The sequence below is a fragment of the Canis lupus genome, chromosome 13 (assembly GCF_011100685.1).
Source record: "Canis lupus familiaris isolate Mischka breed German Shepherd chromosome 13, alternate assembly UU_Cfam_GSD_1.0, whole genome shotgun sequence".
Classification (NCBI taxonomy): Eukaryota; Metazoa; Chordata; class Mammalia; order Carnivora; family Canidae; genus Canis; species Canis lupus.
The window spans coordinates 63,354,654-63,375,224 of NC_049234.1; the positions used below are offsets into that span (position 1 = coordinate 63,354,654).

The 20,571-nt window shown below is 39.3% G+C and overlaps 1 protein-coding gene across 4 annotated transcripts in view; it reads right to left on the reverse strand.

Annotated features, from left to right (window-relative positions):
* RASSF6 (Ras association domain family member 6) overlaps positions 1-20,571 on the reverse strand; it is a 45,127-nt gene that overhangs the window by 4,544 nt on the left and 20,012 nt on the right. For 2 of the 4 annotated variants that reach the window (XM_038556314.1, XM_038556315.1), the window contains exons 3-9: positions 17,949-18,011; positions 16,689-16,767; positions 12,266-12,405; positions 6,918-7,015; positions 5,053-5,237; positions 2,238-2,339; positions 1,852-1,903 (exon numbers count right to left, since the gene is read on the reverse strand). In XM_038556314.1, coding sequence (XP_038412242.1) covers positions 1,852-1,903; positions 2,238-2,339; positions 5,053-5,237; positions 6,918-7,015; positions 12,266-12,405; positions 16,689-16,767; positions 17,949-18,011 — 719 coding nt within the window. The remainder of the gene's footprint in view (positions 1-1,851; positions 1,904-2,237; positions 2,340-5,052; positions 5,238-6,917; positions 7,016-12,265; positions 12,406-16,688; positions 16,768-17,948; positions 18,012-20,571) is intronic. The other 2 variants (XM_038556316.1, XM_038556317.1) reach the window with 1 other exon arrangement.

Here is a 20,571-nt window from a genome sequence, read left to right on the forward strand (position 1 = left end):
CTTCTGTGTTTCTCCTTTTTCCATCCTCTTCTCTGAATCCCCCCAACCTCCTAGTTGGGTAATTGATGCTCATGACTCAGTATCTATCATTTAATACCTTTCTCTCTGGTCATAGGATCTTATATAACACATATTTAAATGGGATTTGTAATTCTTTTACAAAGATGGGATCATATTATGTACATTTTTAGGCATGTTGCATTTTTCACAGAATAGATATTATGGAATTCCCTCCATTTAACTTGTATACATCTAACAACTCCATTTGATGGCTGCTTAACAACCACTTATGCAATCATTCTCCTATAATGGGTGACTTTGTCTTTAATTTGTTGTCATTATAAATAGCCTTGCACATAAATCTGTAGGTATTAGTCCTTTCGTTTTTGTGGAATAGATTCTCACCAGTGGGATCGCTGAGTTAAAGGATACATATCCTGTATGTTAATAATAATGTTAATAATATTAGAATAAGTTCCAAAAAAGTAAAAGCAGTTACATTTTCACCAGAATTGCATGAAAATACCCTTTTACCTTTCACCACACCAGGCATAGGTAGAATCCTTCTGAAACGTTGCCAATCTGCTAAATGGGAGCTGATATCGCATTGTGGTTTCTGTTTTCATTGCATTGTCTTTTTGTTACCATTTTGCAAGAACTCTATTATTATAGGTATTAACCTTTTATCTGATAGTTTTGTATCTTTTACATTTTTATAGAGTCCCTTTCTGCTTTTTATTTTATACTTCTTAGTTTTTCCTAAACAAGTAAAATATGAATATATATATACACACCCTTAGAATTTTTAAAATTCATATATTTCTTATTTTCAAAGCTTCAATTTATAAGGACTTTAATTTTATATACTTTTAAAGATCCAACTTTCATTTTTTTTTCATTTACATTTTTGTCCTGGCATCAAAATGTATTATTTTATTCTTTTTTTAATTTTAATTTTAATTTATTTGTTTTTATTTATTTTTAAGATTTTATTATTCGAGAGAGAGAGAGGCAGAGACACAGGCAGAGGGAGAAGCAGGCTCCATGCAGGGAGTCTGATGTGGGACTCGATCCTGGGTCTGCAGGATCACGCCCTGGGCCAAAGGCAGGCGCTCAACAGCTGAGCCACCCAGGTGTCCCAGTATTATTTTATTCTGTTCAATTTCCTGTTCAAACACTCTGACTCTTTAGCCGGAAATATTTCTACAATTTAAAGTAATTTTTTCAGCTTTAGGGTTTTTAAAAATTTCATTTTAGTATTTCTTTAGCTTTTTCTCTAATCTCTCTTTTATCCCTGCTCCCAGCACCCCATGTGTAGCCTCTTCCCAATGTCCAGCTGCCAAACTTTTGCTCCTGACCACCAAGTTGTGCATATTTTTCTCTACTGAGGGAGAAAGAACACTCCTGCAATGCCGCAGACACAGTGCTAAGAAAGCGGTAATAACAAGATCAGAGAGAGATGGTTTGCATTGATGGCTCCAGTAAGAGCTAGAATGAGAAGGGAAAGTCAAAAAGAAAGAGGTATAGAAGTCAACAACTTCAGTGCATAACAATCCTTGGGAACTTTCCACAGACTCTCCCAGGTCTGACCACCATTCAGGTAATTTAATGTCTGGCCAAATAGCAGATGAACTCTTCTGTATTATAAGCTCTTCTAGGATACCTTATTCTTAAGTTATCCTTCCTCTGAAATTGAGATATGAATAATCTTCTAAAACACCCTCCCTCGTTTCCATCTTGCTCTTTTCTTTCCCTTTCTTCCACAGAATGAGGTTTAACTGTCTTCTGCCTCCCCCGTGGACATAAAACTACAACCTCCTGGAATCATATAAAAAGAGTGATCAAACTTACCACCTGTTGCAAAAGTAATGTAAAGTGCAAAATCTTGGGCACTGTTTTCAATCTGTCAATGCAAAAAAATAAACGTACATGAATTCTTTCATATTTGACTGATTGGTCATTGTCAGATGTTTTCTAAACTAACCTGACCCAAATAATCTGTTTCCTCACTCTCAGTTTGCACTTTTAGACATGAAAACAGCTCTGCTCACTAGGGCTAAAGTAATTTCTCAAGGCTCATTTACAAAGAGATGTTATACTTAAGAAAGAATTCTTCAGAAGTGAACAACTTAATTTAGATCATATGTTGATAGGTCTTCTTCAGAAGAGTGCATTTATGTATCTGCAGTTAAATTATATCCAATACAGTTCTAGCTCAGTTTTGTGATAAAGATTACCTTAAATTTTTGGAGAAGTTGCTCTATTACTTCTTCAGTCCTCATATTACTATTTATTCTGACCTTAGTTTCTGACCCAAAGGCTGGAGTGAAAATCGATGTCTGGGAAGAAAACAAAGTTCTTAACATTACATCAAACTAACAAGAATCAATATGTTGAACCTGGCCTTCTTACCCTCTTATGTGAAAAAAAAAAAAAATCCCAAATCACCAGTTTAAAACTTTTGTTCTTTTGTGCTTGCTTTCTTTGTTGTTGGGATATTATGTATCCTTTTAAGCAGCTTTACATTGTTTGTTTCTAGAGTAAGTCGGGTAAAACATCATTTGAGGATGTTCGAAACATTTTCACTAGATAACCATCTCATTGTTCAATGTGGTTCAAGATTTTAAATTAAATTAACTATGACTAAACACAAATGCAAAGTAACATGAATAGTGTTCCAAGACTCTAGAAATGAGTTCGGTTCAGCAGACATGGAGATGGGTGGGCTCTGGGGTGGCTCAGTGGATTGTTAGATGAGCCTTTTATTGGGAAATCAGTGAGTAAATATCAAAGTGCATATATGCACAACATCTGTGTGAATAGAAATATGGGTATGGAGATAACTTTTTGAAGCAGATATATGGAGGATTTCTGGGATAAATTCTTGCTAAGTGTGAGAAAATTCAGTGTTTGTGCACATTGTGAGGCATTAATGAGTCACTCTGTGAAACATCTGACTGGTGCTTATGAGTTCCATGGAGTCCTGTAGACCCATGTGTTCATCTAGTACTAGGGCGAGAGTATGTTACATACATGATTATGTTGTTTATATGAAAAATATTTATGGAGTTTGGCAACAGCACTAGATTAAGACTCAGAGCCCTAGATCATAGAGTCTCCTAACTCCAACTTTGTTAGTTCACTTAACATTGAGGCCTTAAGAAGCCTCGAGGATTTCATTTGTAAAATAAGAGAGTGGGACTAGATGATCTCCAAGAGCCCTTCCAAAGTGCCAACATACAATGAACTTGGAATCATGTTTTTCAGAGTTTTACTTGGCCAAAACACACAATGGAATAAAATGGTTTCTTATTGCACGGGTAGAAGCATACCACAGGTCGTCAATAGTCATAACTTATGTACAAATATCATAATCTAAGTCTCTAATATGGCTGTTATTCATATCCTAACAATATTGGTGTTATCATGGGGTTCTGTGACATAAAAACACATCTTATGACTATATCGACTTAAACTCCTAGATGCCTCTTGCAGCACGTTCACCGATGGAGTGCTTTGGGGCTTGAGGGTTTGTTCTGTTTTCTGCTAGTTATTAAATTGCAGCGAATGGCATCTGTATGACATATGTGTGGTTCCAGCTTGATCTCTTTTAACCAACAAAAATGAAACTAATGTAAATTGAGTTTTTCTTTGTGCCAGACACTGTGCTCAGTGCTTAGCTCACCTCATTCCATTTAGTCCCATCAACCTGCAAAGTAGGAAGGATAAAAGAACGAAAGCTAAGAGATGGAGGTATTTTTTTTTAACTTCGGTCATCAAGAATTTGAAATCAGGGTGTCAAGCTGCAGCCGTCCAGCATTTAACCAGGATACTCTGCGGCCAACTTCTCATCAATTTCATTCTTAGCACAGGGGGGCCCCGCTGGCGGCTGTTCATTTGGAACAGTGAGGTCTTTACAGCCTTCTTTAACACCAACAACCCCCACAAGATGATGACACAGCATAATTATAAGGAATAAAAACCAGGGCAATTGGTAGTTGCACATCTATGCGGGACTGTCAATGGCTAAGGGGAAATTCTTGAGCCCGAAAAATGTTGAATTTGAACAGAGAATTCACAAGGGAGGTTTCTCCCCACCAGTCTCCAAAGGCGCACCTTGGATATGTTCCCAAGGGTAGAAGAAAGAACAAGGCAAAAAAGCTTCAGATGAATGAGTTAACATTTTGTATTAAAGGGCTTAGGATGGTACCTGGCACAGAATAAGTGCTTTTTAAGTATTTATTAAATGAATGAATAATTGCTGAAATACATGACATGAAAAACTTCAGTTCTGATCTATTTCCCACCATCAACAAAGTGAAATGTCTTACAAAAACTGTGGAAAGGAACACATAAATTTAAAACATTAAGTGAAAAATTAGAATACAAATTATATCCAAAGTATAACTACGCTTACATAAAAAAATACATCTATATGTTCAAGACCCGGAAAGGAACGCTGTGAGATGAGAAATTTGATTCATTGGAATAAAAGGTCTGTAGCTGTTTTTTTTTTCTTTATTTAAATGTTAATGTTCAAATGTACTTTGAACCATTCTCTATTGCAGCCCTTACATTATTCTAATGCCATTTGTTGATGTACTGGTTTCCTTGCCCGAGACCCGAGCTCCATGTGGGCAGAGGCATTAACTGAGCCATCTTTATAGTGCTTGGCACAGAACCAGACCCTTAGATAGGGCTCATCCATCACGTCGGCTAATACTTGGGTTCTGGAGTCAGACAAAGCTGGCTTCAAGTTCAGAGCTGCTACTTAAAAGTACTGTGACCTAAGACAAATTACTTAACTTCTGGAGCCTCAGTGAACACAGGCAGGGAAAATAATGGTACCTATTTCAAAGGATTGTTTCAGTGATTAATGAGATAATCAGAATCCAACTTAAAACAGTTTAATACCTAACACATAGTGAGTACCCAATAAATGTTAGATACACTACTACTATTTTATTACTATTTTTAATTGTAAGTTGAGTTGAGTGGTATTGTTAGGAAAACAGACATCATTTAAATGACATTAATGGAATTATGACTCACTTCATGGTTATAGAAGTGCCCATTAATAGAGGCCCTATGCTTCTGTCTCTCTTTTCTGTCCATCATTGGAGACTTCATCCTTTTTCTCACCAGGGTTGCTTCACTCATGGTTCGATAGAGCAATGGGGATTCTGGCTCTTCTTCTGCATAAGGCTTCAGAGTGCTACTGTGATAAGATAAATAATCTGGGAAGAATAAAGATTATAAGGGCCATATCATTAGCCGCCTACCTCCTTGGGTGGATTTGTATATGTATTTAATAGGAAAATATATAGCTAGGCAGTGAACTATAATGTTTTCAAACAGTAGGAAATAGTGTTCCGTTTTACTTTGGGATTTTAAAAAATTTCCTAATTAATTAGAGTATCATCCAATAGTCTTGAGATATTTTATCTTCCTCTAGCACTGGTGCTTGGATACAAATAGATTTTTATGGTATCTTCGATACCAAGAAATTAGGATTCCCCTGAGTTTATTTATTTTTTTATTTTTTATGATAGTCACACACAGAGAGAGAGAGGCAGAGACATAGGCAGAGGGAGAAGCCAGGCTCCATGCACCGGGAGCCGGACTGTGGGATTCGATCCCGGGTCTCCAGGATCGTGCCCTGGGCCAAAGGCAGGCACCAAACCACTGCACCACCCAGGGATCCCTCCCCTGAGTTTAGAGAAATGTTTTCAACAGGCTAACTAGAAGGACCTTTATATAAAAGATGCCAAGAGCCATCAAAGATAGGGGAATCTTGGAAGGAACATTATGTTAGTTATTGAATGTGGGTTTTTATGGAGACAGAAGAAAAAACTGCGTTGAGAAAGGCTTGGAAAAAATAAACATTGGAAGTTGTTGGTAGATTAATAAGATAATGTTGACGAGAAAAGTCTGAAATCAGCTTTGTAATAGGACGACCCCAGAAACATAAACTCTGCCCCCAGCCTCAGTCACCAGCTCCTCCCTTCTTGGTTCCCCATATCTATGTAAGATACACAATATCATGGCTGACACTTAGCAGAGTCTCAGTAAATGGTAGCTACTAATATTACTACCTTCACATCATCACTGTGGCTACCGATGTCACGTGTCATAGGAGCTGCCATTTACCATTGGTTTGTGTGAGTTCGATATGAACTTATTTGATGTTTAAGTTGATTTCTCTTTTTAAAAGAAATGGTTGAAATGACTCTATCAAATATACTGATTTCAGTATATCTGCCTCTTTTTTGGGGGAAATGGTGTTATGTAAAGACTTATTAACTAACTAAAACATTCACCTTCTAAAAAGATGTAGAATTCAGTCTGAGGGGATTGGTCTAACATAAAAAACTACTGAGTATAATAAATGATCCTAATCCCTAGGGAAAATACTGAAGAATTTTACATATACAGATTTATTCAATTCATTAGCTTTCCCTAATCTAATAAATCTAAGTGAGTTGGTGTAATTTTGAAAATAGCTGTAGGGCGCCTGAGTGGTGCAGTTGGTTGAGCATCTGATTCTTGGTTTCCACTCAGGTCATGATCTAGAGTCATGAGGTGGAGCCCTGTGTGGGGCACTGTGATCAGTGGGATGTCTCCTCGACATCTTTCTCTCCTTCTTTCTCTCCCTCTGCCCCTCCCCATCATGCTCTCTCTCTCAAATAAATAAATAAATCTTGAAAAATAAATAAAAATCATCATATTTTTATATAGTAAAGTTCTTAAATATCATATGAGCATTGTAGTGACTTAATATGATCCTAAGAGTTTTTTTTAATATAAAAGTTTTATTAAATAGTGGTGCGCAAAATGCTAAATATCAGAGAAACTTTTAGGATTCATGCTTTACATTAAAAAAGAGGTCTCTCCATTAATAAGAGTTTGATACTTACCTCCTTGGGAAACTGTTGCTTCAGGCTCTGGAATCTGGGTCCTATCCAGATCACTAATATGGTAAAGATCGTCAAACTCCCCCCAGCGTGTCATTCCCCTGAAAAGTAGTGAATCATGTAAATTACATCAGTTCTATTCATAATGGTTTTCAGATTTATAGCATTAATATAGCATGGAGAGCCTCCACAGGTAGGCATAGTCCAAATTATAATGATTTCATTTATTAAAATTCTATTTACACCAGGATGGTCATCGTGTGCTTTATATACTTCTGTCCTCACTTGAAGCAAAATTGACAATTCAGTTATACCCTGAAACACAAGATCGTACAGCTTCTGTAAAATGTGTATGCAAATGGAATTAGGAGAAACCAAAATAATCCATTGTTCACACAGATATCTCGCAATGCTCTTAGGAGAGTTAAGATATAAAAGTGTTCCTTCTTCCAACAGGCTTTGAGTTCCCATTGTATTCAAAGCATTTTTAGGTAGAATGGCTCTCAGTAAGATGTGGTGCTTATCTTTAAGGCTCTTTACTACTGTGAATGCAATTTACGAAGGAGGAAAGTATATGAGAAACTTTTTTCCTAAAACATTATGATTTATATACAGGATACTAACAATCTTCAATGCATCTTAGTGATTAGAATACATAAAACTGGGCAACTACTTATTTTTACCAGCTGGGCTGAGTCACTTTTACTTTATTTATCTAGTGACTTATCTTCTCTGTGCCTTCTCCCGTGTCCTTATCTATAAAATGGGGATGTTAATTATAGGAGGTTGGATAGGGTTGCTGAGAAGATTAAATGAGTTATTTTGTGTAAAATTCTTCAAACAGTGCCTGATATGCACAGTAAACTTGCAATATGTGTTAAAAGTTATCAAAATCATCCTCATTTTCATTGTCATCCTCATCATGATCACCTGTATCCGTTTCATGATAGGCAAGGAACCACTAGGGAGCTAAGATATTCCTGAGTCTCTCTAGTTTAATGGATACTTTTATTACTCGGACTGGTTTTATTCTTACTAAAAATCTCTAGCATAAAGACAAAAACCGGTAAGTGGTGGCATATACTCTATCCAAATGTAGCATTTGTAGCACTAATTCTATCCAAATTCCACTGGTGGCAACAATAACAAAAAAATGCTTATTAAGACTAGTGGTGGTGAACATGACAAACGTGATTTTTCCCCCTTGATCTTTGAATTCTTTTGGTGTCTTTTTGCGACCTTTATATCATTTGAGCTTAATAATGTAAATAAGGATCTAAGGGATCCCTGGGTGGCGCAGCGGTTTAGCGCCTGCCTTTGGCCCAGGGCGCGATCCTGGAGACCCAGGATCGAATCCCACGTCGGGCTCCCAGTGCATGGAGCCTGCTTCTCTCTCTGCCTGTGTCTCTGCCTCTCTCTCTCTCTCTCTCTCTCACTGTGTGCCTATCATAAATAAAAAATAAAATAAAAATTAAAAAAAAATTTAAAAAAGGATCTAAATAACGTCTTAGTGTAAATAAGATAATTCTAATGTTTTTGTTAGTTAATTTTTTCATAAGCCTTACTCTCCAGAATATAGATAGTTGAGTGTCAGAAAAGTCCAACAACTATAAGTAATAATGAACTCAAAGGAGACCTATTCAGATCCTGACTCAGAATCAAGTTATTCTTAAGGTAGACAAAACTACCCATCTTCCCTAATCTACAAGAGATTAATTATCACAAGGAGGCAGATGTTATTATCATAGAAAGAGAGTTAGCAATGGGGAAGGCTCAATACCAATGAAAAGCAGAAACTCAAATGGGAAGGCAGCCTAATGCTATTTCACATGGGGGAAGATGAGAGTGCCCAGGAGTGCCCAATCAGTATTGTATAAATCCTCGGTTATCTCGGCAGACTTGGCACTTGTCCTCACTTCCTTATGGTTCAGTGGTATCACGGGGAACAAACATGGCTCAGTATATGAATCTTTGGCCCTTCCTCCTCTCTACCCATCATAGTAGAAAGCACCAGTTTTGAGCTCTGGATTGTGTAATTCGAAGAATCACCCACGTACAACTGTGCACAGGACTACACTTGAGGACAGTTACCCAGAGCTGTTCAAAGAAACTGGATGGAACTTAATGCAATATCAAATAGCTTAACTTGCCCAAGCATGGGACTGTTAGCATTGCTCTGACCATGCTTCACCATATATACTATCAGTAAATTTAAATCGTGGGGAACTTTTCTGACGAGCTGCAAAATAAAAAGGAAGTAGTAATTTGATAGACAAATGGAATGTGGTCATTTTTCTACCTGTGTTGTAAGAAAAAAACCACACTATGAATGTTATTCAAATGTACACTTGTCCAGCTTCTGTTGTTTATGTCATTCTGTCACGACCTGTATAAAATGTGCAAACACAGATTTTAGAAAGATTAAAGACTGAAATCAAAACTTGTGCAAGCAAATGTAATCTCAGTAAGGCTTGGGTTTTTTTTAAAAAAAATGTTTTGAAAGATTTTCGAAACAAAGGACTTGGACCATATATGAAAGATCAAAGTACTGCCCAAAGAATTGTTTCCATAAAGGGCCACAAGTGGTCACAGTTCAAACAGACTGATTTATATTTAAGCTTCTACCACTCCCTTTAAGCTGACTCAGGGTGACTCATTTGGAAGATCATTAAAGCAAATTAGCATGACAAACTGATGATTGTCTCCATGGGTGAACAGAAAGACAAGATTGCAGCCCTTCCTGCAGCTGAGTACACAACTTCCTTGTCTTTTGCTCCACATCCACCCACTGAAGATACCACATCTGTGACCCTGTGGGAGCCGAGGTACAAGTTCTGCACCAAGGAACCCTTATGAGAAAGGGGACTTGAGAAGTGAGAGTGAGGGAATAGGCTCTTTCTTCATTGGATTTCCTTCAAAGCTCAGAATTCAAGTGAATGCCATCTTAAGGGTGGTAACCAGAATGACAATGTCTAGAATTGGACTGAAACAAAGAATAGGACCCTCAGGTGGCCAAGCACCCCACTAGGGAACCAGAGGCCAAGGAACAGCCATTCCAAATCATGCTGTCCCTTCCTGCTGAGTGTTCAGCTGGTTTCCAGGAAGGATTCTTGCCTAGTTAACCACAACTGAATCTAACTTTGCTCTTGAGTGTGAGAGGGTAGGACCTCTTTCTGATAATTCCTAACCTTCAGTAAGATCTGATACACCACAAGTGTGCCCTTTGCTTCGTTCGAATGCTCTAGTAAGTCTCACTACTGTGGTCAAGGGCAGGCAGAGTTCTCTAGGGAATTCTTTCTCAACTCTAAACTAAAGGAGATAGTTCCTGTTCGGTTCACAGCAATGGTCTTTCTGATAAATAATTAAAAATGCAGTTGGTGTCCATGGAAGGCATGTCATGAGAATATTAAATTTAACCTGCCACAGTGTACGGAGAGGCATCAATATTACTTTGTCCACCTGGTCTCTTGAAAGTTATGCCCAAATTGAGGATTTTTAGGAGCAAGTGTTTTGAATTTTAATTTGAAAACTCCAAAATACCTTGGGGTAGCTATTTTTAAAAAGGTTTCATGTGATAATACAAGTACCTTACTGCATCTCCTTGACATCTTCCCTTAATGTTCCATACTTATTAAGTTTTCATGACTCAAATAATTAAAATGTATCAAAAGCAGCTGGCTGCTCAGAGAACTTTGCAATGAGTTTTTAGGCAATATGAATAATGATAGCTAATTCTGCCAAATTCATGTCTTGTACAGTGATCTAAGAGCAGAGCCCAGGGGTAATTTCTCCTCTTACAGGATGCTCCTAGTCATTTAGAATCATCAGCCCATCAGTCATCTGGTACCTGAAGATGAGGCATTCAGGGCTTCATCAGAGCCTAAGTCTGTGGTCTCCCTTCTGTTCTTGCATAGACACAGGACCCTTTCCCTGCTGGCAACCCTTAGCCTGGATGGGAGACTAGTCAGAATGGTAGATGGAGACAGTTTTCACAACAGAGCATAGGTTAATGTAACTACCAGGCTTGTGGGGACTTAATTCAAAACTGTATTTTGAGTCTCTTCTTCATGCCAGCACCACCATAACAGATGAATAAAGTGTGTTCATAGCCCGAGAAAGCCCTCGGGCCAGAGGAGGAGATAGGGGCATAAAAAACCAATTGATGGTGCATTTTAAAAGTGATTCTAAAAAAAAATAAATAAATAAATAAATAAAAGTGATTCTAGAAAAGTTGTCAATGCCCCTGGTGCAGACAGAAGGGTCAGAAAAGACTTTCTGGAGAATGTGTTACCTGACCAGAATCTTAAAAGATTGATTGAAGGGAGTGAGGCAAATGGATGTTGAAAAGCAGGTAGACTTTCCAGGAGTCAGGAAAGTAAGAGACTGCATGGTACCTGTAGGGAATTACAAAATGTTCAGAACTGCTGGAGCATCGTGTTTGAGAGAATTGGCAAGGTGCAAATAAATCACAGTGGGGCATCAGTGTTCTTTCCATAGGAAAAATGGGGCTTCCTTCAAGGTGATATTGGGTTTTCCTTGCCTATGGCCAAAGATCAGATTGAGGAAAAGGTCCTGGGCTCTCTCTTCATCCTCTCTTCCTAGAACTCCAGCCCATCTAGTTATATATAGATGGCAGGATGAGTGAGGACAAACCTTGGTGCCTCTATATACGTAGTAGGGAGACAAGCTGGAAAGTTGAGGATTAAAAAGGAGGGAAGGTAGAGAAGAAGAGAAAAAGAAAAAAAATTACATGTATGATTCTCCCTGGGAATATTCGTTTTTCTAAAAATTGCAAAGGATAAAGAAAAAAATCAGCCCAGCCTTTGTATTTGGGGTTCTGATGCATAAACCCACGCAGAGAACGGTCTTGTGCAGTTACGAGCTTCACGTGCATTTTGTTGTGCCCTGTTGCACGGGATCAGGACAATTAGGTGGAGCATCATTAAATCTGCTTTCCAGAAGTCTCCCCTCAGGAAGAGCCCTCTGTTCCAAGGAAAGGAGAAATTCAAATTTTCTCTCCCCTTTTGGTGTCCAGGTCAGGGCTAATGGAATCTTGCCTTTACATTTTGTCTTTTCTAACAAAGGAACGCAGCCTTCAGGAGAGAAGCAACACAGCAGACAGGCAGACCTGAGGTCCAGTCCGGTTCTGCTACATGGTATTTGGAGATTTTGCACAAATTGCCTAACCTCTCGGAGCCCCCGGTTCTGAACACCTACTTCACAGAGTTGCTGGGGATCAGATGAGATTGTGTTATAAGCATTAGCGCTCCCATCTCTAAGAATCCACACAAGAAAGGTATGTAAATATGAGGATGCTCCACTAAGGAGTTAAAACACGAAAGGCAGCTTACCTTTTGGAAAAGACATCTGGTGATCTCAACATAGTGAAAGAAGGGATTTGCTTCTCATCTTGGATTTTCAGTTGTATAGGCCGTTTTACTCCCCAGGAAATGTCCAACATTCCTTCAACAATTAGTTCGCCCTCTTCTGTCTGGGGAAGAAACCAATCATCTCATACATGGTTTTTGTGTCATTTATAGAAGGTAAATCTTTTAACTGAAAATGTAGAAATCAGGTCTGTAAGGCATCTTAATAAATAAATTCCCCAGTGGGATTGTTTGGCTTTTCAATTTATCCTCAAAATAATTCATTTTTGGAAACACCTATAATCAACAAAGTAAGTCATGATGGTAATGACATGCCCACCAGAGGGCATAGCATGTTCAAATGCAAAATAATTCATTTTTGGAAACACCTATAATCAACAAAGTAAGTCATAATGGTAATGACATGCCCACCAGAGGGCATAGCATGTTCAAATGCTTTCTGAACTCCATGATTCTTCACTGAACTGGAAGTTTAATTCTGTTATCTTCAGATTAAAGCAGAAGTAAGCACTCTAACTAAACTAGAAATCAGAGGAACAGCTCTTCAGAGACTTAGTGGCTGTTTCCTCATTTCTGAGCAACAAATTTTAGCTCAAGGAATTATTATGCAGAATGAGGGAAAAATATATGAAAACACAGTATAAATTGTATAACAGAAATTCTTTATTTGAAAAAATCAAAAACATTTGACTACCTTTTAAGTTGAAAATACAACATAGGAAGGAAATTCCATGCAAGCATGGGTTATAGACATTTATTTATTCTGTGGATGTAAATATTAGTACCAAAGCATATTTCCATAAAATTTATTTTCTAATCAATGTTTCCCTTCTCTATGTAAAAGCCTTTCTGTTATTAGGGTAATGTATTGTCATTATGGAAATTTCAAAAAATATAGAAACTAAGGAGAGTCATATTCCAACCATCCAATAAGTACTACGACATCCAATCAATTATTAGAGAATGTAAATGACTCGATTTTTATTTGGGAGTGTAATGAAAACTCCAGACTCTGGAATCAGACCGAACCGTGTTTGAACCCTGGATCTGCCACTTCCCAGCTGTGTGACTTTGGATGAGATGCTGGACACCCTTAAACCTGATGCTTCTGAAGAATGGACATCACAATAACCCCTAATTCATAGGGCCTGACAGTTAATAAGTGCTCAATAATATTATTGCTTATTATTTCTTTGGCTGACAGAAACAAAGTTGTGTTCTTTCTCCCACTTTTGAGGTCATGTTTCAGATTACTGAGAAGTCAGGTTACCAATCAGTTGTTTTCAACAACCAAACATAATTTGGTCTCTGGAAGGGCAGTACATGACGCAGGTCCTACATTTTAGTTATTGCTGTATAGCATCCCTTCTTTGCTTAATTACACTTCAATTAATCCCTTACAGCAAAAATTCAAAGAGTAACTGCTCTTCTGAGATTACCTAATTCTTGCTTTCAAGAAAAAATACTCCAATTGCTATCAGACAATGTAAGGTTTTCTCATGTAAGGAATATCAGAATACTCTCTAATTGCACAGTGTCTATTTTTTTATTTTTATTTTTATTTGTATTTTTATTTTTTACAAAGTGTCTCTTTAGAGGTCAACTAAATAAATTATCACAGAAGTCTTGTTTATACTTATTTAATCTTGTTGTCTAAATCCTTAGGCCTCTTTTCTTTCAGATGTACACCAGTATCCTTGGTGATCTCAAGGATCCTTAAATGCTATCTCTAAACTAATAGCTTCCAACTTTATATTTCTAGCCCAAACCTTCCCACTGAACTCCAGCCATCCAATTGCCTACCTTCCATCAAACTTAGTGTGTTCCTAATTACCTCTTGGTCTTTCTCCCATGAATATTTTCCTCCCCAACTCTTCCATCTTGGTAAATAACACCCTTATCCTTCCAGTTGCTCAGGCCAGGAATTTTAGAGCCACCTTTAATCTTTCTTTTGTTCTCAACACCCAACTCATTAGCAAATCCTATTAGCTCCACCTTAAAAATATATCCCTAATGTGACCACACTCACTGTATCCACTACCATGATTTTGGTCCATGCCATTGCCAATGTTTGCTGGGATTATTGTAAGAATTTTCTTTCTCATTCTTCTCTTGTCCTTTCCTATACTCTGCATAGCTAGGGAGATCCATTTATTTATTTATTTATTTATTTATTTATTTATTTATTTTTAATTTTATTAATAATTGGGAGATTCTTTTAAAATGAATCCTTTTAGGTAATGTCACTGTTCTACTCAAAACTTCCCTGTGGTTTTCCATCTCATTGCACATACATGCTAAGGTCTTCACAATGATCTACAAGACCCACAAACTCTGGTGCTTTCCCTTCACAGTTATGTCTCCAGCTGCAATGGCTACTAATTCCCCTTTCTCACAAGATTCCTGCTCTCCTGACTTCCCTGCTCTCCTTCAATTACACTAGTCAGGCTCCGTCCCCTTATTCAGGCTGTCTCCGCCTGGAATGTGCATCCCACAGACTTCTGCAAGGTTTGCTTCTTCACATCTCTCAGAGTCTCTGATTGAATGCTCCTCTTCCCTCACCCCACTGAGATCCCTGAGCCCTCTTCCCTGCTTTACTATTGCCCACCACCTTTATTACCATTTGATATATTGTATATTTTGTTTCTTATCTGTCTGCTATAATGTAAGCAGCATAAAGGCATTCTGTCCAATTTCTTCATTGCTTTATCTGCAGCTTCTAGAATGGTGTCTTGCACACAGGAGACAATCAGTATTTGCTCAATTAGGGGCACCTGGGTAGCTCAATTGGTTAGGCAGACTCTGCCTTCAGCTCAGGTCATGATCCCAGGGTCCAGGGATCGAGCCCCACATCGGGCTCTCTGCTCAACAGGGGTCTGCTTCTCCCTCTCCCTCTGCCTGCTGCCCTGCCTACTTGCGCACCCTCTCTCTGTTAAGTAAATAGATAAATTTTTTAAAAAATATATTAGCTTAATTAATCAGAGATTAAGAAAGCTGCATTTTATCCTCCATACTGCCCCTTTTAACAGTGTTTGTTATTGTAACCAAGGATATTTTGAAAATTCTGAATTCTAACTTTATTGACCAGTGAGTAAAGATGGAAAGATTAAACAATTTGATAGTCTCACTGTGCACTTTATTCATGTATTTTAAAAAATTAAATGACTTTTGTATTATAAATTGAACACTGTTCCTAGAATTGGAAAGAATATGGCTCAAATTATATGTTCATAACATCAAAATTCAAATATTTTCCTAAAGGAAAAAACTTAACATTATGAACTTTACAGAAACTTGAAGCAAAATATAAACAATCTTTTTTAAAGTTTTGGTCTTTTCTTAAATTTTCTTTACAGTTATATACATTAGAGATCTTAGATATAGGACAATATTGAAATAATTTAAAATTATGCCCATTTCTTCATAAAGAGATTAGTTACTTCCTTCTCCTATCTATCACATTTGGGAAGGTAACAAATATTCAGTTGAATGAAATCATTTAACCTCACTAGTAAAGACCAGAGTAGTTTGCAAGTTTCCTTCTAAAGCAATTTTAAGCCAAATTGCACTGGCCTAAAGTCAATGCTGTACCATCAGATTTGAAGATTTAAATCAGAGGTAGAAATGTCTAATGTTCCCTGGGACCAGGAAGATATCGTAAAGATGTGAAGTTAGCTCCATTAGAACACAAGACTGAGTGGAGAGGCTTGTGGGAAACAGGATTACTAGGAGACGAAGAGGAAGAAATGAAAAATCGAAGCCCGGATTGTACAACAGCCTGCACTCCCAACAATTTGCACTCCCAAAAAATGCTTTGTAGCGTCAGGACTTTTCTGAATTGTTTCTTTCACATTTTAAAATTTGTTGTTATAACGTAGTACACATCCATTGGAATTTAACTGATTCATCTTAGCAACCAAATCAAACTATGTTACAGACTATGCCATATTTCTTTGAGCTATCTCTCATTGGGATAGACTGAAGATATCTTCAAATTCTCTCCATTACAAATAATGTCACCATGGGATGACACGACCTTCTCTATATGTTCTAGTACATTTGGCAAAAAGTATTATGATAGATTTCTGGTGGACTTGCTGTTCAAAAGATACTTATACACTTTTAAAAATAGAAAGTAAATAGGTCATTAAAATTATTTTTAAATACTTTCCTGTCCCCAATACTGCTTAAGAAGTCACATGTTCCAGGACTAGGATTTTGTGATTTGGTCTAAAAATGAAAATCATGATCAAGTCAAAGATTTGCCAGTTTTTCCAGACCACTTGTGCCGCTAGATTATGGACTCGAACTCATCCTGAATCCTCCATACCTTTATGGAATTTCTTCCTGTGAATCAAACTGTATTGCATTTCTTTGATGGGCTTACCTGTCCATATAAAATATGCAGATTTTTCTGGTTCCCATAAAAAATATTATAGTTCTTCAATAAAGAATTAAGTTGTTCCCTAAAAAAAATTACATTTGGTTATAATGAGGCTCTCTAACAGTAAAAGGCAGAAATAGTGCATTTAGTTCGTACAGGTACGATATAGAAATGGTTCAATGGAATCTTTACGGTGCTGTCATTTTCACTTAATGTGGGCCATTGAAAACAGAAGTCTTTTGGGGACAGCAACAAATATTGGTCATAAATAAATAATGAAAGAAGGTAAAATGACTGAGGGCAAAGTTGTGGGAGTCTGTTCTGTGACAGGAGACGGCCACCAAACAGGGATTTGGTATCACATTTCTTCTTGGTTTTCCAACATTAATCAGCCTCAGTTAAGCATCTAGTATGTGCCTGACACTGTGTTTCCTACCTGGGGTATAGTAACAGTTCAGAAATGGCCACTGCTTCTGAGTTACTTTTCCTTTGTGACAGGTAGGCTCTGGCAGTAGGAATACTGGTTACTGCCCCTCCTCTGTCCTTTCCCCGGTGCGCCCATAGCCTAAGATCCTTGCCTTCCCTAGCTAACCTACTGGTCCATCTTTCACCTGGATTACTGCAACAGTCTCCTAAAAGCCTCCCTGTATCTCTAGCCTGTTGTAATAGCAGGTGTTATTTTAATGCAAACCTGATCATTTCTCTCCTCAGCTCCAAATTCTCCAATATCTTTTCATTATTTGGACTAAAAGCCAACATGCTTCCAGTGACTTAAAAGGCCAGATGTGAGCTGGTCTTCTGTTTCCCTTTGATCTCATTTCCTTCCATTCTTTCCTTCACTCACTACACTTTAACCACTGGCCTCCTTGATATTCCTTTAATATGTCAGGCACGTTCTCACCTCAGGGCCTTTGCACTGATCCCTATGTCCAGAAAGACCTCCATCCCCATCCCCCACGCTGTCACGCTTTCACACATTTTCTTTAACTCCTTACCCAGAATTCACCTTCTCAAGAAGTCCTTCCTGACCACTCAATCTAAAGCGCTGCTTTCTCCCAACATTCATATTCTGCTTTCTTACCTCTGCCCGTTCTTCACCTCTAACCTTGTGCATACTTATTTGTCTTGTATTTGGTCTCTCTCACCAGACCATAGCTCCGCGAGAATAAACGTGCTTGTATGTTTTGTTTGCACTATATTCTATCTGCCTGGAGAAGTGTGTACCCTGCCAAAGAAGCTTTTGAAGGTGATTTTTTTGTGTACCTGATGAAACATTGGTCGCTGGTCATAAAACAGCCTGTAATGTGTAGATCTGACTTGTTGGCCCTGAAGACACAAGGACATGAAGAGGGACTGTCAAGATGATCGCCCATATCTGGTTCAAACTGGTTCAAACTGCGGCTTCTAATAGCGAATGGCCATGCACTCATGCATTCACACAGTTGAACCTGAGGACAGGTGAGAGTGTGGACAACAGACACTGCCTACCGTGAACTTGGGGGGGGGGGATCAAATGTGAAGAGTGTGAGGAACTTACCAGGCAGAGATAACTTTCACAAGGACATGGAGCTATTTCTATAGTTTTTGTGGAGAAAGCTGAGTGTCAGGATCTAAGAGTTGAACATGTAAATGGAGAGTGGTGCGCAGTGAGCTAAAGAAGCAGGCAGGAACCTTGTGAACCATTTTAACAAGCTTAAAGTTCACCCCGCAGGCAGGAGGCAGCTACTGAACAAAGTAGCTTTCTTTCTAGGCAAAAGAAAGACATGATGCTAAGGGCCACTAGGGGACTGACAAGACACAGATTTTAGGACAAGATGGAAGCAGAGAGAGGAGGGTGGGACTCCTGCAACAGTACTGAGATGAGGCGCAGGGGCAAGGCTGTGCACCATGGAAAGATGCTCAAGGGTCCTGCATGTACAGAAAGGAGTGAAGTCTCAAAGGGACTTAAAATACGTATAGGGATTACATGATTCAGATACATCTGAAGGTAATCACAAAGCGTCATCTAGGCAGTCAGGAAAGGGGACAGTGATTTAATATACAACGTGCCCTGTCAATGCTTATTGTAACAGATTTCTTGGATCCACTTAAATGTTATATATGCACCTTCCTCCCCCCCAAAAAGGAAACAAACATCTGTGCCCCTGTGCTCTCAGCCACCAAGATGTTCCTCACCCAGCCTAGATCAGACCGCTAAGCAGCTATTCAGCCGCCCTAACAAAACTATAAAATGGATAATAAGCAATGGATTTCACATCCAATCTTCTCAGTCCACAAATCTGTGATGTCCGGGAGCCACAAGGATACCCAAGAAGTAGACATAGGTTCAAAGACCCCACACACTCTGTTTGATACATAACAAAAGGATTTTCTGAGAGCTTCTTTTTTGGAACATGAAATGCTGCATGTGATATACAACAAGATTTGAAAAAATCAAACAGTATATAATATGGATAGTGTTTTAAAGATGTATTTACTTATTTGAGAGAGAGAGAGAGAGAGAGAGAGAGAATGCACTAGTGTGGAGGAGGGACAGAAGCAGAGGGAGAAGCAGATTCCCTACTGGGCAGGGAGCCCAAGTGGGGGGGGGCTCTATCCCAGACCCCGAGCTCAGGACCTGAGCTGAAGGGGCAGACACTTACCTGAGTGAGCCACCCAGGTGCCCCCATATGGACAGTGTTTTTAGAAAACTGAGGAATGGCAAACTTCCGTGCAAACTGGACTACCCAAATGAAGGGATAGAATAATAAGCTTCCCGGGACAGAAGCTGGCCCCGTGCACCGGCAGGGCGCAGATCAGATCCTGGCAGCAGCTGACGGCCGAGAGTTGCCCGCGGCTCGGGGAGGGTGCTAGCCGGAGAGACGCTGCATGGGGAAGGATGCAGAGGAGGGCTCCGGGCTTCTGTTCCTTTAAGGCTCCCAGCTTGGTTTTATGAGCAATATTAGATCCAGAGCTCACTGTAAAATGCTTAGGCGTACTTTGTACTTTGTGGCCTGAATTGCAGCTGCTCAGCAGATGGGAATTACCCACACACTGACGTCTGCCGTGAATAATGGACCTAGCAAGAGAGGAGTTCCTCAATCTTATCATGCTACTTAGCTGGCCGGAAGAAACAATTTTTATTTGATCTTGTAAAACTGTAATAGTCATGGGCATGGGACGGCATGATGGATGGAATGGAGTTAGCCTTGCAGCCACAGACGGATGGATGTCAGATATTAGTTGTAGCAAGAGGTCTGGCTCCTGCGGTAGTGGCGATTTGCAGTGTGATTAAATGGATATCCTAACCCTTCCCCAGAAACCAAAAACCTTGTCCCCCTCTTTGCTAAGTGCTTCTTACAGTTTGGACCCAATAAAGGCAAACCAGCAATACCGTTGCACAGGGGAACCCAGTACAAACTCGCGAGGCGGCCTTAGGATGCGAAATAAACCAGAGAAAAATACAACCGGGCTAAGGCACGGCGGGGGCAGCTCTGGCCACGGTGGTGCCTCCCAGGGGCGCGGGGACCTGCTGGACCCGCCAGGCCCCAGCCCAGCCGCCGCTGAACCGCATCGTGACAGCAGCATCAGGAATGGCCTGAGGTCCACAGCTGCGTGCTTCGGAGCAGGAACCCACGACGCCTGAGAGAACATCCCCAAAGAGATGAAAACCTGAGACAGGATACAAATGCTAAGTTGCCGTGTCCTACATTCAGTTCTCCGCTCAACACACGTGGATTTTTTTCACGATGTTACATTTTAGCATCGAGATCAACAATTTCATGTCAGGTTAAAAACCTGAATTTAAGGGGCACCCCGGTGGCCCAGTGGTTTAGCACCTGCCTTCGGCCCAGGGCGTGACCCCAGGGTCCCGGGATCGAGGCCCAGGTCGGGCTCCCTCTGCCTG